At 40.8% G+C, this 14,958-nt stretch overlaps 3 protein-coding genes across 7 annotated transcripts; 1 reads left to right on the top strand and 2 right to left on the bottom strand.

The window, feature by feature from the left end:
• Positions 1–144: 144 nt before the first annotated feature.
• vash1 (vasohibin 1) lies at positions 145–3,156 on the bottom strand. Of its 2 annotated transcripts, XM_085931183.1 has the most exons (8): positions 2,993–3,156; positions 2,285–2,521; positions 1,942–2,030; positions 1,822–1,878; positions 1,615–1,689; positions 1,143–1,524; positions 964–1,073; positions 145–895 (listed from the first exon to the last, which is right to left on the bottom strand). In XM_085931183.1, exons 2-8 carry the CDS (start codon positions 2,504–2,506, stop codon positions 823–825), a joined length of 1,008 nt encoding a protein of 335 aa, XP_085787309.1. In that variant the 5' UTR covers positions 2,507–2,521; positions 2,993–3,156; the 3' UTR covers positions 145–822. The 2 variants fall into 2 exon arrangements, with proteins under 2 accessions (XP_085787309.1, XP_085787308.1); XM_085931182.1 differs by having other exon boundaries at positions 2,285–3,156.
• Positions 3,157–3,512: 356 nt separating this feature from the next.
• fcf1 (FCF1 rRNA-processing protein) lies at positions 3,513–5,156 on the bottom strand. Its single transcript, XM_085932291.1, has 8 exons — positions 4,995–5,156; positions 4,665–4,729; positions 4,519–4,587; positions 4,294–4,442; positions 4,149–4,221; positions 3,975–4,062; positions 3,796–3,890; positions 3,513–3,704 (listed from the first exon to the last, which is right to left on the bottom strand). The coding sequence occupies exons 1-8, from the start codon at positions 4,995–4,997 to the stop codon at positions 3,656–3,658; spliced, it is 591 nt and encodes a 196-aa protein (XP_085788417.1). The 5' UTR covers positions 4,998–5,156; the 3' UTR covers positions 3,513–3,655.
• arel1 (apoptosis resistant E3 ubiquitin protein ligase 1) lies at positions 5,058–14,958 on the top strand. Of its 4 annotated transcripts, none has more exons than XM_085932287.1 (22): positions 5,058–5,162; positions 5,806–5,989; positions 6,234–6,402; positions 7,093–7,313; positions 7,436–7,507; positions 8,301–8,527; positions 8,616–8,853; positions 8,935–9,104; positions 9,187–9,367; positions 9,539–9,783; positions 9,870–9,947; positions 10,119–10,260; positions 10,325–10,446; positions 10,524–10,599; positions 10,685–10,794; positions 10,870–11,049; positions 11,177–11,302; positions 11,507–11,636; positions 11,737–11,795; positions 12,139–12,228; positions 12,303–12,478; positions 12,666–14,958. In XM_085932287.1, exons 2-22 carry the CDS (start codon positions 5,842–5,844, stop codon positions 12,766–12,768), a joined length of 3,063 nt encoding a protein of 1,020 aa, XP_085788413.1. In that variant the 5' UTR covers positions 5,058–5,162; positions 5,806–5,841; the 3' UTR covers positions 12,769–14,958. The 4 variants fall into 4 exon arrangements, with proteins under 4 accessions (XP_085788413.1, XP_085788414.1, XP_085788415.1 ...); XM_085932288.1 differs by lacking the exon at positions 5,058–5,162 and adding an exon at positions 5,408–5,554; XM_085932289.1 differs by lacking the exon at positions 5,058–5,162 and having other exon boundaries at positions 5,864–5,989; positions 6,208–6,402.

The raw sequence follows: 14,958 nt of genomic DNA, 5'->3' as shown, positions 1-14,958 counted from the left end.
TGGGTCAGCAAATTTTTCTTTCTAACAAGGTGCTTGTCTGTTTCCCAGTGTCATAAACACGGTCGAGGGTTTTTGCATCTGGAGAGCAGAAGGATGACGTTAGAGATATGTTTAAAAAAAAGACAACACAAACATTTTGCCTGTGGCAATTTAATAACTGCGTGTTTTTAATGTGGAGTATTTTACATATGACGAGAGTGACGTATAAAACAGCACAACTTGGTAGTTCTCAAAAGTACAAAGATAAAAAGTGCTATCAACTAACAGCTTAACTGATACCTTTTTGGAGGTGCTCACTTGTTAAGGCAAGTAAAAAAAAAATTGCTATAAAGAAAGCATGTTTATGTACACAAACAAAATAGCGCTACACGACAACCAAATTTCGACTATAAAAGGACATATTTTTGCAGATTTCTTTTCAACGACATGAAAGTGACGTCTTTTAATTTTTCAACCAATACCAGACTTTTTTTTTTGGACAGGGTGAAATTTTCAACATTTTCCCAACCACTTTTTGCTGGGTGGGAAGGCACAAGGGTCATTTATGATCACCACATGAAGCAGTCCTTGATTAGATGTCACACATGCTAGCACACTTACAAAACAATGACACTGATGATATCAAGTAGCACATTGATGTCCATTGATACTCTAACCTTTATGCAAAGTACGGTGGAATATTTGAAAAGTTAGTCAAAATGTTGACACACAACAGCACCATTTATGCAACTACAATGTTCAAGAAGTCATTAAAAAATAGATATGACAACTTAACAGTGAATGCGGCTTTTTTTTTTTTTTTTTGGGGATGAATTTGAGGCTTCACACACGAATCTGATACATGTTCATGTCTCCAGATGCTTTCTGCTCCAAAGTTTTCTTTTCTCCAGATGGGCTGAAACCAAAAAGACAAATTTAGCATGGAAATAATTACGAGGTACAGTATGCATTTGAGACTCGTACCGTCTGTCAACACGGCTGATCCTACGAATGGGGCTTCCTTGTCCTCTGAGTGGTGAACCCATGCTATTTCTCTTGTCTTTGGTAGGAGAAGAAGGCACGGGCTTTCCTATCTGCAGACAAAAAAAAAACCACATCTCACTTCAGAATGTGCCAATCAACACGAATGGCACTGAACCAACCTTGAGCCTCATATCCCGAGTGTGCCTCTCTAGCTCTTTCCGCAGCTCCTCCTTGCTCAGAGCGTCGACATCCAGGACAGAGTGCTTCCACTCGATCTGCTCCACGCTGTGAGGGTCATGCGACACATATTGGCCGATCTTGACCTTTCGCAAGGTATGCCAGTAGCCACTGTAGGCTTCTTTAAAGTCCTGCACCAAGTCCATCAGTGTGCGGTGCTCCAGGGGCTTGAACATGAGTTCCTCGCGCCGACTCATGCCCAGCGCACCGAAGCGTCCGCCGCTGTGGACTCCCAGCACGATGTGGTAGAAGTAGTTCCCTGAGAACTGAGACTTAAAGCTGAGGGGGAAACGCTCCACAGCCGGCATGCTATTGGTGAGGTAACTTTGTAGAGCTTGGTCAAGGAACTTTATTGATTTTACTTCATTTTTCACGAGTTGAACTTTTTGTTTTTATTTACCACAGTAAAGATACATTCCCAGGATAACCGCCTCCAAGCATTTGATTGGCAGGGCTTCACGTGTCATCTCCTTGGCGATGTCCATCAACCTGTGTAGGACAATGTGACAATAAGATGGTATGGGATGGCCCATAATTCAAATATTTGTATTATGATTAGAATTAGTTGCTGCTTATGTCTAATTCACACGGATCAAGGTAAAAAAAAAAAAGTTTGCTTACGCAGTAAGGGGCCGGCTTTTCTTGATTTCAAAAAATTGTGTCCCGGTGTGATTGTATCTGGAGGTCATAGTTAAGGGATCAAAAATAATCAATAGTCAGTGCTCTGTTGTCAAAGGATACTGTAATTCCCTGATATATTTCTGTATGGCTTCCAGGCGCAATGGGATTGTGGTGGTAGGCTGGTATGTAGGCACACTTGGTATTGGAATCTGCAAGATAGAAAGGCGTTATATCTTCAAGACCTCCATGCAACAGTGGGTGGAAATATCTCTGCACTTGGTGTACACTTCACAAGGACAGTTTGTACAATTAGGACAAGCGTGTGATTGTGTACAAACACATCAGATGATCAGCTCCATGACGGAATGGTTAAAATGAACCCAAATTAGGTTGGGTTCAATTGAGGTCTTCTGATGCACAGCCACTCTGTCCAGAGTCCAAATATATCTGAACCTAAGTTTACCTTGGCCAGGTCAGTCGCACCACGGATGCTCTTCCCCAAAGCATCGCCGTCCGGGTGGATCCGACCCACGTGGCGCCACATCCTCTCCCAGGTGTCCTCATCCATGGGGAGGCCATTTCGGTTGACGTAGAAAGGGACTCCTCCATCTCTCAGCTCTTCTTCTCCTTCATCCTCTTGCTCGTCATCCCTCTCCTCCACTGAGTCCGCCGTGGCGCTCAGCATCCCACTGACGGAAACCTGGCACGGGGAATGTACACGGCAATTCTTTGGACTGCTCCCTGGTGGTTCTGCTTGCAGGTTTGAAGAGATTTGCTTTAAAGAGCACTGTTACGTCCTCCAGTTTATGGAACTGCTATATCTCCAATGGGTTTCGAGGTATTATGATTCATAATGAGGTAATCTATAGTAGCAGCAGAATAAACTGCACCGCTTATTTTTCCACACTGTTTGACTTAACAGTGAGTCCATAATAATTTGAAAAAATATTTTCCATTCATTGATCACTTATCATAAAAATGGTAGAATGGTAAACTGGTTAAATGAATGGTTAACTTATTTAAATGACTAAAGGTACACAAAGTAGCCTGCTCTTTAATTTAATGTAAGAGGATTTGGCAAGCGGACAAAAGTCTCTTTAGGAAATGACTAATTCCCATAATTCCCAGTCCATTCGGATGTCCTTTGAACAAAAGATACCCATCAAATGACCTGCTCGTCCGACAATCCAATTTCCACGTCAGTCGTTCACTTCTTTTGCATTTCTCACTAAAAACATGTACATCCTTTCAGGGATTATTGTTTCCAAATGCTACTTGGTTCTTACAAAGCCAAAGCGTGATGCTTCACATCCGATTAAGCGCTCCGGTCGACACTCCCTGACTGCCCTCTACTGCGCATGCTCACAGCCAGGAGGATGAGCTCAGCTTTGACGAAGGGTGCGTTCAGGCAACCTCGTAAATGTAATCATCACTAACGTTGATATTGTAGCAAATTTAACCACATTTGCTTTTGTAAAGAAGATAAATCAACAAAAAACATTGTAACATTATGAAGGGGGAAAAATATTGAAACAATAATGACTAAAATAACTGTCAAGATTATAATACTGTCATACTTTTTAACAATCTGATTATTCTATATTTTAAGATCTAATCATAAATCATACAAATATTTCACTTTGCATGTACTGAATCACAATTAAAAAAAGAAAAAAAATCAGACTTCAAGACGAATTGCATGAAATAATTTATTGAAACTGCATGATCCACATTTTTAATAGAAACACAATTTTTTGCTATTCAAATCACCCCAAAAAGTTTCATGTAGACAAAAGAAAACTTATTTACAACGACTGCACATTTGTATGTATAATTAAAACCTTGGTGCACCGTAGTCATCCGGCATCCTTTCAATGTTGTACCTGTGTAAAAAAAGAAAAAAGAAAGAAAGAAATTTGTGTCATGTGATTACTTTTGTGAGTTCTACTTAGTCCAAGTGTAGACCGACGTTACCTGTGATTTGAGATGTACATAATGGGCACTCCGGGGATTTTCCTGATCCTTCGCTTTAAATCTCTATCCACAGTAGCCAGGATGTAACACTTGTGCTGCAGAAATATTACGAAACAGTTATCACATCTACGAAACCAGAAAACATGTTGTTCTGCTAATAACAGATGTTCATGTTATACCTGTGTTACCCTTTGGACCAGACAGTCATCAGCGTACGTTCCCGCGTGTGTACAAGGCAAGCGCTCAAACCTCGGATCCTTTGCAATCCTGCAATGCAAAAAAAAAAACTTACATTGTGACATTGCGTCATGCGTCGGAATGAAATGAGTGAAGACATGGGAAGTTGCTCACACCTGAGCGCAACTCTGTATTTCATTCCAAGTTTTTCAATTTCAGCCATCACACAGTCGGTTATATACGGAATACCTGGATTGGAACAAAAATGGTTGTTAATAAATCTTTACAATAGAACGATTGACATTTGATCATCATGCTTACACTTGGCATACAGACAGTCCATCATGGACTGAACAATGTCCAGTTTGGCCTTGATGGAGAAGTTGATGAAATTGGTGTCGATTAGAACGTGGTACGGTGGTCCGAGCTGAGTGTTGTATTGGAAGAACAAACACGATGCATACTTGGGGCTGTGCAAACAGATAAGAGAGAAATCAATCACCAACTTCTGTCCAGCTCATAGTAAAAATTCAACTGGCCGCCTACACTTCTCTCTCCTTCAGCGCTGAAGGATCCTTTTTTTTTTCTTTGGGTTTCTGGCGATCTTTCTCGTTTCTGCAAAACAAGTGTGAGTGTCTTTTCAATTCAAATGAATAACCATAAAGGACAACAGAAAACAAAATTCAACTTACACTCGTTGATCTTTCAAGCTGATCATCCGTTTCATTGCAGCAAACTTCTGTTTTTTCTGTTTCGGCTACATAAGGAAAACATATAATTTTTGATCATGTTGTACATCACAAAAAAAGTCATCCTTAACGTGTAACTTGGCAGATGAACGTATGTATGCTCGTTTACCGATTATCATTTTCGTTTCGTAAGACATTAGGCTAACAGTGTTAGCTCGAAGCATCGATCTGCCAAAGCTACGCCGACTAATCAACACAAAGTAACATATGAAACACAACAGACTAAATCTTCGCAACATTATGCACATCCGCACATAACCAAAGTGTACATACCATGTTTGAAAACAATGATTTAATCCCTGACGGTTCAGTGACAGAATGCTACAATGGCCCTCGTGCGTGGCGACACAGTTGTGATGTCATCATTCGTCGACGCGCTTTGCGTATTTTCCGGTTGTTAGGTGCACAGAGTGCTCTGTGGTGATGCGAGAAATATCCGAGGTGAAAATGCTTTTATTTTTATTTATTTACAAAACACCTTGTTGAAAGGTTGAATGTTATCGTTTATGCGTACGATGTGCTTTTTCCTACGTGTCTTGGTCTTTTATTGACTTATTTGACGCTGTTTGCTAGCTTTGTGCTTACTGTTGTTAGCGTCATAGCTACCCGGTTTTCACCTTTGAGTTGATCGAAATGATGTATTCGTGCATTTTTTTGCATTTATTTTGCCAAGCTGATAAAGTCGATTATGTAAAGTAATCGATTCCCTTTCCTGTGTGGTATTTTCGTCATATATTGTCTAAGAATAACCCCTAGCTATCACGTCATGAAAGCTTTTTGTGACGTCATAAACACCTGTCCTCATTCTGTTGGATTTTGTGGAGGTCAATCAGGTAACTTCTTCCAGGTCATTGAAATTGTGTCAAACAAAAGGGCTATTGTTATTGTCTCATTTGCCCGACTAGTCCTTGATGGTGCCTCATTAATATTCATGTTCGTGTAGTTGAACCAATCACAAGGCAAGCTTCTTGCAAACGTTTTCAATGTTAGGTTTAGAATGAAGTGTTTACTCAAAATCACTTCTTAGCAGTTGTACTTGTCGTCGTGCTTTGCAGCGCAATCATTGTTGTTGTTCTTTCATCAGGAAATTAGATAGTCAGGGCAGGGGCACTATGGTCTGATGGACCGCCGCTTCTTCCTGACCTTCCTTATCTGCTCCGCACTGTGGATCTTCTTCTGGGAAGTGCGCTGGAAGAGAGGCAAAGACGGTCAGATTGAGGAATGGCTACGAGGACACCGTCTGTCTCAATACAAGCATTTGTTTGAAGGTCAGTGCACATTGTGCTGTAGGTCAAATAGACAGTCCTTGACGTATTTGTTACACAGCCCTCCAGAAATGGTAGAAAATAATTCGACTGTAACATATTCAACCAAGTTTGTCTCACTCGTACAACAGAACATCGTCTTTGCCGAGTGCCCCCTTAAGGGGGGGAGGACTTGTTTTAATGTGTGAAACTAATTGGTGCATTCTCTGGCTTCTTCATAGACAATTTTGATATGGTACTCTGTTAGATGTGCAGACACTGGAGGAGCTAAGTCTGAGTGTACTGAGTCGCTTGGAAGAGGTGGTGAAGGAACAACAGAGTTGGAGGGAAATCGCTGAGGCTCACATTCGACTGCTCCGAGACTTTGCCTTTCAGGAGTGGCTTTGTTCTCAGAACCTAGGACATTTTTACAAAACGTAAGTTCATCGGAATGCTACGAGATACAGTCTCAGGAAAGTTGCTGCATTAACACAGACTTCTACTGAGGGAATCAAATTTACTACGGTGGGAAACTATCAATGAAAAGTTATGTGTTATATAGCTATGCTTTTATTTACTTAATTTACTGAATCAATTATTTCTTACATTGCCTTTTCGTTTATGAATGGCGAATTCAATGAATGATTCCACATTTTAATCGACAGACTAATTATATATTTAACCAAGATTAGATTGGATCAATGAACAAAATATAATTGCTTAAATAGTTCTATTTATAAATATATATATATCTGTGTGTATGTGTATATTATGTATAAATGTATTAACCCTATTTTCCGGACTATAACTCACACCAGCAATACATTGTGGAGAAAAAAAACCCAGTCACACTGGACTATCAACCAAATTTGTCTTTTTTTTAATTATGTATTATTCAGAATTTTATAAGGCAATATAAAAAGTTTGTAATGTCAAAGTCATTTACCCCAGTTGTTCTTACATCACAGTTGATGTGAAAAAAATGGGAATGACATGCTGGTTGAGTGATAAGAAATATTTGCTTGTAGTAATCCCACTGAATGGATCAGGCTCGGCGGTGATGATATTTGTACGTGTACAAAATTGAATGTCGGCATGCATGAAATCCCTTTTTTTATCCGCGACAGGCTGAAGACTTTGGGTTATATGAATCTGGACGATCTGTCACAGTTCGACAGTCAGCTGCCCCTTTCCCTGGCCGCCTGGGGGTACTACTACGAAGACTACGTCAGGTTGTCCACCGGCATCAAGATCCTCCGGACCTCACGGAGGAGTCGTGACCAGGACTACGAGATCCAGCTGGTGCGCAGTCTTGCTGAAAGGCGTCTGAATGAGAAGTGGTCGTTTGGTGAGATTGGGGTTTTTTTTTTTGTCACTTTGCCATTTTAGTAATTCAAGTACGAAGACCATATTGTCCCACTTAAAGTCATCACGCCATTATATATATTTTTTTCTTCATGTCTTTTGCAGCGGGTGCGCTCCTATTCGGCTGTACTGTGGCACTGTGCTTCTTGATAAGGGACCTCATGTTTTACGTGATTGGTGAGTCCATATTGCAGATCACAACTTCTCTTTAAGCAACCAGGATGTTTTGTTTTCCAATGGAAATTTGATTTCCACAAATATAAAGGTCGTCGTCTAGATTGTCAGACTTTACCCTGGGGTACTATATTTTTATTTTCGAGAATGATCCATCACATGTACCACCCTAATCTAATTGAAGTGGTTTTTTTTTTTTTTTTGTTGTCTTCCTTGGCTTTAGAGTACAGTGAGCAATTATAAGTTAGTATGAACACATGATAGGACACCAGGAACACAGTTTTTCTTTTCCCTGCTCTTCAATGAAGTCAAACGTCGGAAACCTCAGTGCGAGTCTAATTTAACGCCTGTTGATAAAAGGCACCATTTAAAAGCAGCGTGTTGCGATGACAGGAAACTGCTTTTAATTTGTCTTCTTTCATAAGAACTGCAGTTCTGGTGTCCTCCGTTGACTCGAAATTTGTTTGTTTGCTTTGTGCCAGACGAAAGGCTTTTTTTTTAATCACTTTTTAAAATCATTTGCTGGCAAAGCAACCAACATTTGATACTAATCTGCGCTGACGCCTTCCTTAGAAGAACATTAAAAACAAGCCCCAAGAAATTGAAATTCCCGATAACACAATCTTGAATTTGTGTTAGTTACAATGTCGAGCCATTGATGCCGAATATATGCGTTAATGAAACATCAGTATAGAAAAGACTGATAAGCTCCGATCCAATCATTGGCAGGATCCAAGCAAAGCACGTCTCGAGTAGTAATTCTTCCCCCTTTGTGTCTCCTCACATCATCCGGCAGGTGGAATTACTGTTTCCATCATTGCATTTGTCTTCACCATCAAGTTCCTGTGTGAGCTTGCAGCCCGGGTTGTCAGCTTCCTTCAAAATGAGGATCCGGGCCGGCGCGGCGACCGCAGCATCTACGACTATGTGCGGGGCAACTACCTGGATCCGCGCTCCTGCAAAGTGTCCTGGGATTGGAAGGAGCCACAAGAAGTGGGGCAGACGATGAGCTTCAGAGTCCAAGTAATGACCTGCCCTCGGGCTCTAAACGTCACTCACCGACTTAAATCGTGACATTCATGTGCTCATCTGCTATTTCCTTTCTTCTCAGCTGTTCTACAAGAACGGCCAACCTTTCCCAGCACATCGGCCCGTGGGCTTGAGGGTCAACATTACCCACATTGAATTGGCTCTGGATATCCCTGTTACACAGGAGGTCTTACTAGAAACAGAGTCACACGTGGTCAAGGTCACCTTTACCGTGCGCAAGGCTGGCCGCTACGAGGTCGCCGTCAAACTTGGCGGCCTCAACGTGGCCTACAGCCCTTATTATAAAATTTTCCAGCCAGGTTGGTTATGATGGACTATATTTAAAAATTTTTGCTTTATTTTTTTACCGATGACTTTTAATTGTTTTTGTTCCACTCCAGGTACAGTCGTCCCATCCAAGACCAAGATAGCCTACCATTTCTCCACGCTAGTGCTAACACACAGCAAGGCGCACACACTGCAGATTGAGCCCAGAGATGAATATGGAAACCCCACCAGTAACTCCACATCACTCACAGATGAGGTCAACTACAGCCTTCACATGCACTCTGTAAGGGAGCATCTTCAATGTAGAAGAAATGAGGATTTGAAAGCTCGCCGCCATTGCTCTGTCATCGTTATTTGTGTTGCAGCTGGGCACGGTGGATGACGACAGCGTGGAGGGCTTCTACAGTAAGTCGGTGACCCTCAATAAGCAGCAGTGTCAGGTTCTGATGAAGCTGACCTTGTGGAAGACCGGTTGCTTCAGGGCCCGCATCGCTTATATGGACCAGCCACTGAGCAATGGGGAATTTGACATTATTGTTCTCAATGGTGGGTAAAGCTCGAATTCAATGTGTTTGTTGCCATTCTCCTATTTTTTTGTAACTTTGTGAGTTGTGGAAAAACACACGTTCACTAATATTGTCATCTAAAAAAATAATAGATCAGTCATTTCCTGCACAGTTACTCAAGCGTGCTGCAATTTTTTTCCTTGACTGATAGAGAATGAGAAGGCCTACGTGGAGAAGAATGTGTCCACTCCGGGCAGCAGCATCTACTTTGAGGCGTACCTCTACAGCAACGGGAACTACAGCAGCTCGCCGTGGCAACTACCCCCCTCCTCTTTGCTGGCTCCACAGAGGAGGCCGTCCATGGGCGAGGAGGAGGACGAGCACGACTCTCCTGTGGAGGGCCAATCGGAGAAAATCAAGAAACCTAAAAAGGTCTATTGTTACATATCGCCAAAGGCAAGTGCATCGACAGAGCCCAAAATCAACTGAAATATTTGTAGCTATATACGATATTTATACATTAACTTTTTTTTTTAAAACAGCAACTATCTGTGAAGGAGTTTTACCTGAAAATTATTCCATGGCGCCTTTTCACTTTTAGAGTTTGTCCTGGAACAAAGGTAAATAAAATGTAGGTTTTTTTTTAAACCTTGAAGACTTAACCCACCTTAAGTGTAATTTGTTTCTAATCAGGGTGTGTCAAACCTTTGTACATCATTTTCCTTAAAAACGATGCAGTAAACTCGATTGAGTTTGACATGGAATCATCCTGCCAATTTCTTGTCTTTCAGTTTACCTATCACGGTCTGGACCCCGTTCACAAGTATTTGACGCTCGTGGTAGATGATGGAATACAGGCACCTGTGGAGCTCAGTTGCAAAGAAAGAAACATCATGGCTGCCACCTTCATTCGCTTTCTTCACAAAAACATAGGTTTGTTTTTCAAGTCCAATACATCATCACAAGTTTGTTTTTCTAACACGTATTTTGTCCACAGGCGGCTCCGAAACGTTCCAGGACAAGGTGAACTTCTTTCAACGTGAACTCAGGCACATTCACTCAAAGCGACCTCGCACCAAGATCTGCCTAAAAATCATCCGGCACTCCATTCTTGATTCAGTGAGTGTTTGTTTTTTTGTATCCAAGAGTAGATAAAGTGATTTATGAACTCTTTGTGAAATATTTCCTTATGTCAGTCCCTGAAGGCAACGCGGAACTTCTCAGTGTCAGATTGGAGTAAAAACTTTGAGGTGCTCTTTCACGATGAGGAAGGTAAATCAAAATAGTTGGAGGCAATCGTAAATAATTGCTACATTTCCTTGGAATGCCAGAGTAACATTTTGATGATGCTCTCCAGCTCTGGACTGGGGAGGGCCTCGCAGGGAATGGTTTGAGCTGATATGCAAGACTCTCTTCGACACGTCAAACCAGTTGTTCACCCGCTTCAGTGACAACAACCAGGGCCTGGTGAGTTGCATTCACTTTGTGGATTTTTCATGTTCAACCAAAAAATCACGACATGGTCATTCGCTGGTCATTCAGGTGCACCCAAATGCCGAGCGACCGGCACACTTGCGACTGAAAATATACGAGTTTGCCGGCCGCGTCGTCGGGAAGTGCCTGTACGAGTCTGCGCTTGGCGGGGCTTACAAACAACTCGTCCGAGCTCGCTTCACGCGCTCTTTCTTGGCCCAAATCATTGGTCTCAGGATGAATTACAAGGTATGAAACGTTGGGCCTGCTCTTAATTTATTTTGGCCACCAACTGCTCTGCATCGAAACATTTCAAAAGCAAACCCAATCACTATTAAGAAGATCAAATGTTTATGTCAACATTTCTTGTGTGCAGTACTTTGAAACAGATGATCAGGAGTTGTACAAGACCAAAGTGTGTTTCATCTTGAACAACGACGTGAGCGAAATGGACCTGGTGTTTGCTGAGGAGAAGTACAACAAGTCGGGGCAGCTGGAAAAGGTGAAGGCCTTTATTTTTTTTTAAAAGATGTCGTTTTGCAGGAACAAAAGAGAAGGCATGTTGTTCAATTGGCAAAATTATTTTACTCCGAGTGAAAGAACATTTAAGGTGGTGGATCACTGTAGCTTAGCAATTTTGCTTCCGCACGGATTCTGTCCAAATGCTTTTGCATCTTTTGAGTTTCAGTATTTGTTTCTGCCGCAGGTGGTGGAGCTGATCTCAGGCGGAGCCCAAATTGCAGTTACCAATGAAAACAAGATTCATTATCTTAATCTGCTGGCCCAATACAGGCTGGCCAGTCAGGTGAGGGACGAGGTAGAACACTTCCTGAAAGGTACGCAAAAGCTTCCTGCTATTTTCTCACCCCCACCTTCGTGCATCTTTTTGAAGGGAATGTGCACATAATGAGTGTAATGTTTCCACATCTATCGCAGGTTTGAATGAATTGGTTCCAGAAAACCTGCTAGCCATATTTGATGAGAACGAGTTGGAGGTATGGGATTTTTGGGATTAAAATGGGAGGTATTATTGAAAAGCAACTTTTTATTTCATTTGATACATATTTTGGGAGTTTGTGCCTGCCAATTAAGTGTGAAACCTAAAATGTCATAAAATGTGTCTGGTGTAAAGACACATTTTTTTTTAAAAACATCACAATACGAAAGTCATTATTTATTTAGGCCAATCTTGAATATTGAGTATGAAATGAAATTAAACTGCTTTGGAATCATAATTTGTTATTTTACATTTAATAACATTATCATTGACAAATGATTTTAAGGTTTTGTTTTTGCTAGTCATATCTTGCCATGCATGTCTTCATTTATTGTTTTTAGTTGCTGATGTGCGGCACTGGTGACATAAACGTGCAAGACTTCAAGGCCCACGCCGTAATCGTGGGCGGATCGTGGCATTTCCGAGAGAAGGTCAGCCGCCGTCTCCCATTGTCTTCGCCTCGAGCCAGACAACGCTTATCAGTGTCCGCTTTCGTCCCCCGCAGGTGATGAAGTGGTTCTGGGCCGTGGTATCCAGCTTCACTCAGGAGGAGCTGGCTCGCCTCCTGCAATTCACCACCGGCTCCTCGCAGCTGCCCCCCGGAGGCTTCAACACGCTGTGCCCCTCTTTCCAGATCATAGCTGCCCCCACACAAAGTACCCTGCCCACCGCACACACCTGGTCAGTACAGTACATATGAATAATTATTTTTGCATGATAATCCTTCTTTTTTTTTTTTATGTTTTGTTCTTTGAAACTCCGACATTAAATGTATAACAGACTTCGCAGAAGGTCAATTCATACCAAATTTCTATATAAAAATAATTTTGATTTGTTTCTTACCTTTTATATTTTTTTCTGTGTGAAGTTTCAACCAGCTGTGTCTCCCCACCTACGACTCGTACGAGGAGCTGCACAAGATGCTGAAGCTGGCCATCAGTGAGGGCAGCGAAGGTTTCGGCATGCTCTGACGGTACTCTGGAGAGACCAGCCGCTTGCAAAGACTTGTTAGGAGGGGAAGGGGTCCCAGGAAGCCTCCTAGACGTCGGCGTTGGAATCCTATGAACTGGTGTATGTACATAAAAACTTTTCTATTAGGAACCCACAAACTGTAAAAAAAAACCAACAAAAAAACAAAGAGGCTAAAATTTGAGCTTCTTTTTTGGTCTTACTGCTGACTTTAGCTGATTTTTTTCTTGATGACACTAGAGCAAAAAAGGCCTTGAGTATTATTGTACAAATTGAGGAAGACTAAAGTTGAGGCAGCAAGCTGAACATAGGATGTGGCTGCCGTCTGCATCGCGAGCACTTTGGCCTTAAACCATCAGGGACTTGACGCGTGTTTGTAAATATATACCGTCGCTTTTATTTACTTGTACATATACACACACGGGAGGATTAGGGCCACACCGAGTAGAAACGAGACGAAAATTAGGAGTCCAAAAAAAAGCCATTATAACTGAAGAATAAGGTTGACATTTCACGAGGTACTTTCATCAGTAAAGCTGAACTATATAATAATAAAGAAATTCACATGTTATCAAGTTGAGTATAAGTTAGGGTTCCTCTATTTTACTTTTAATTAGTTCCACTCACATTCTGATTTTATTCTTCAACAATGAACAATATGATCGGTTTCATGCTCTTACAATTTAATTCCAGTTATACAACATTTTTTTTTCAGAACGTTATAACGTCATTCCTGAAAAAGAATAATAATCATCTTTATTACTTTAGTCAAAAAAACAACTCCCAGCTGTATTTTTTTTTCTTTTTCCTCGTATTATTCTGTCTTTATTTTGATAGATTTCTTTTCAAGTGTGGTCCTAATACTCCTTTTGTGTTTAAACACAGCGGACTTTTCCTTTCATGTGACCTTTTTATGAAGGAGGGTTTTGATTCATTTCAAAGTTTAATTTATTGACAGCTTTTTTTTTGGGGTGGCATCACATTTAGAAGAACCCACTCTCTTGTTTGTGTATGTTTTTAGCTTATTGTGTCCCGAGGAAATATTTTATGTTGACCCACCCTTCTGTTTTAGGAGCGGTAACGGGTTTAGTGTTGAGTATTTTTTTAAAGGCTGCCTTATCCATGCTTGGCCTCTGATTGTATCCAGAGACGTGTACAGGTGAGCGACACGGTCGACCACAAAAACAAATTGTTAGATAGCACGCAGGGCTTAACAAGGCGTGATTTGTTTTTTTTTTTTGTGTACCACTCCCGGCCTTTTATGGCTTTACCTCAGCATTTCCTATTGGCCACCTATGCATCACATTACACAAGTGTATAATGGCTTTGAGCAAACGCACACAGTTTTCATAGCTGCCTCCTTTCCTGCAGTACACATCTCGTTGTTGATCCCGCCCCAAGCTATTTATTTTTAGAAGACTTTTCCCTATCTAAATACTGTTGAGTTGAAATCTAACAAAAGATGTAAATTTATAAAGTCAAACGTGAGGATGCTCCCAGCTCCCCTCGAGGATACTGAATGTAGTATTTCAATTTAAGCATCTATGAGATCTTAACACCAGAGCGAAGCAAATATTTTTTTTTACGGAAAGCTTTTGTTTTGTGCAATGTAGGTTTATTAAAAAAAAAAAAATGTTTTTATGTGCTTAACTTGTAACCTCAGCACCATTGTAGTTTACTAATATGTTTTTTTTTTGTTTTCCAAACTTCTAAAGCCCCAATGAACTGAATTAAGAAAAAACATGGAGTTGTGCATTCGTGATTTCATGACCGCTGACTGCTCTAGTAACGTTCAGATGGTCTTTTTTTTAATAGGTTTTAGATTTCTTTTTTTTGCCAGAGATTTATTTCTTCCCTCTTCCCCAGTAATTATTATTATTATTTTTTTTTTATACTGCCGAGTTTCATCACTTCAGCCTTCACCAGAGTTCTTTACTGGATAAAAATCAGACAAAACATTTGAAGAAAAGAAATCTAAAACCTGCTCAAGTTTGTTAATGATTGCTAGATTAGATATTTTGTGGACTGTTAGCTGTTTATAGTTCACCTATAAAATATGACATCAGATAAGGAGCTTATTATTTTTTTTTACGGCAGGCCTCTGATGATGAATGTTTGAGATTTCCTGTAGTTGCTTTGTCAATGAGAATAAAAATAACAAAACAATGGACTCAATGTATTTGAAATAAATT

The sequence above is a fragment of the Syngnathus leptorhynchus genome, chromosome 15 (assembly GCF_054491065.1).
Source record: "Syngnathus leptorhynchus isolate UIUO chromosome 15, UIUO_Slep, whole genome shotgun sequence".
Taxonomy (NCBI): Eukaryota; Metazoa; Chordata; class Actinopteri; order Syngnathiformes; family Syngnathidae; genus Syngnathus; species Syngnathus leptorhynchus.
Note: the sequence above shows the minus strand (reverse complement) of the source record. Positions and strands in the feature narration are given on the sequence as shown.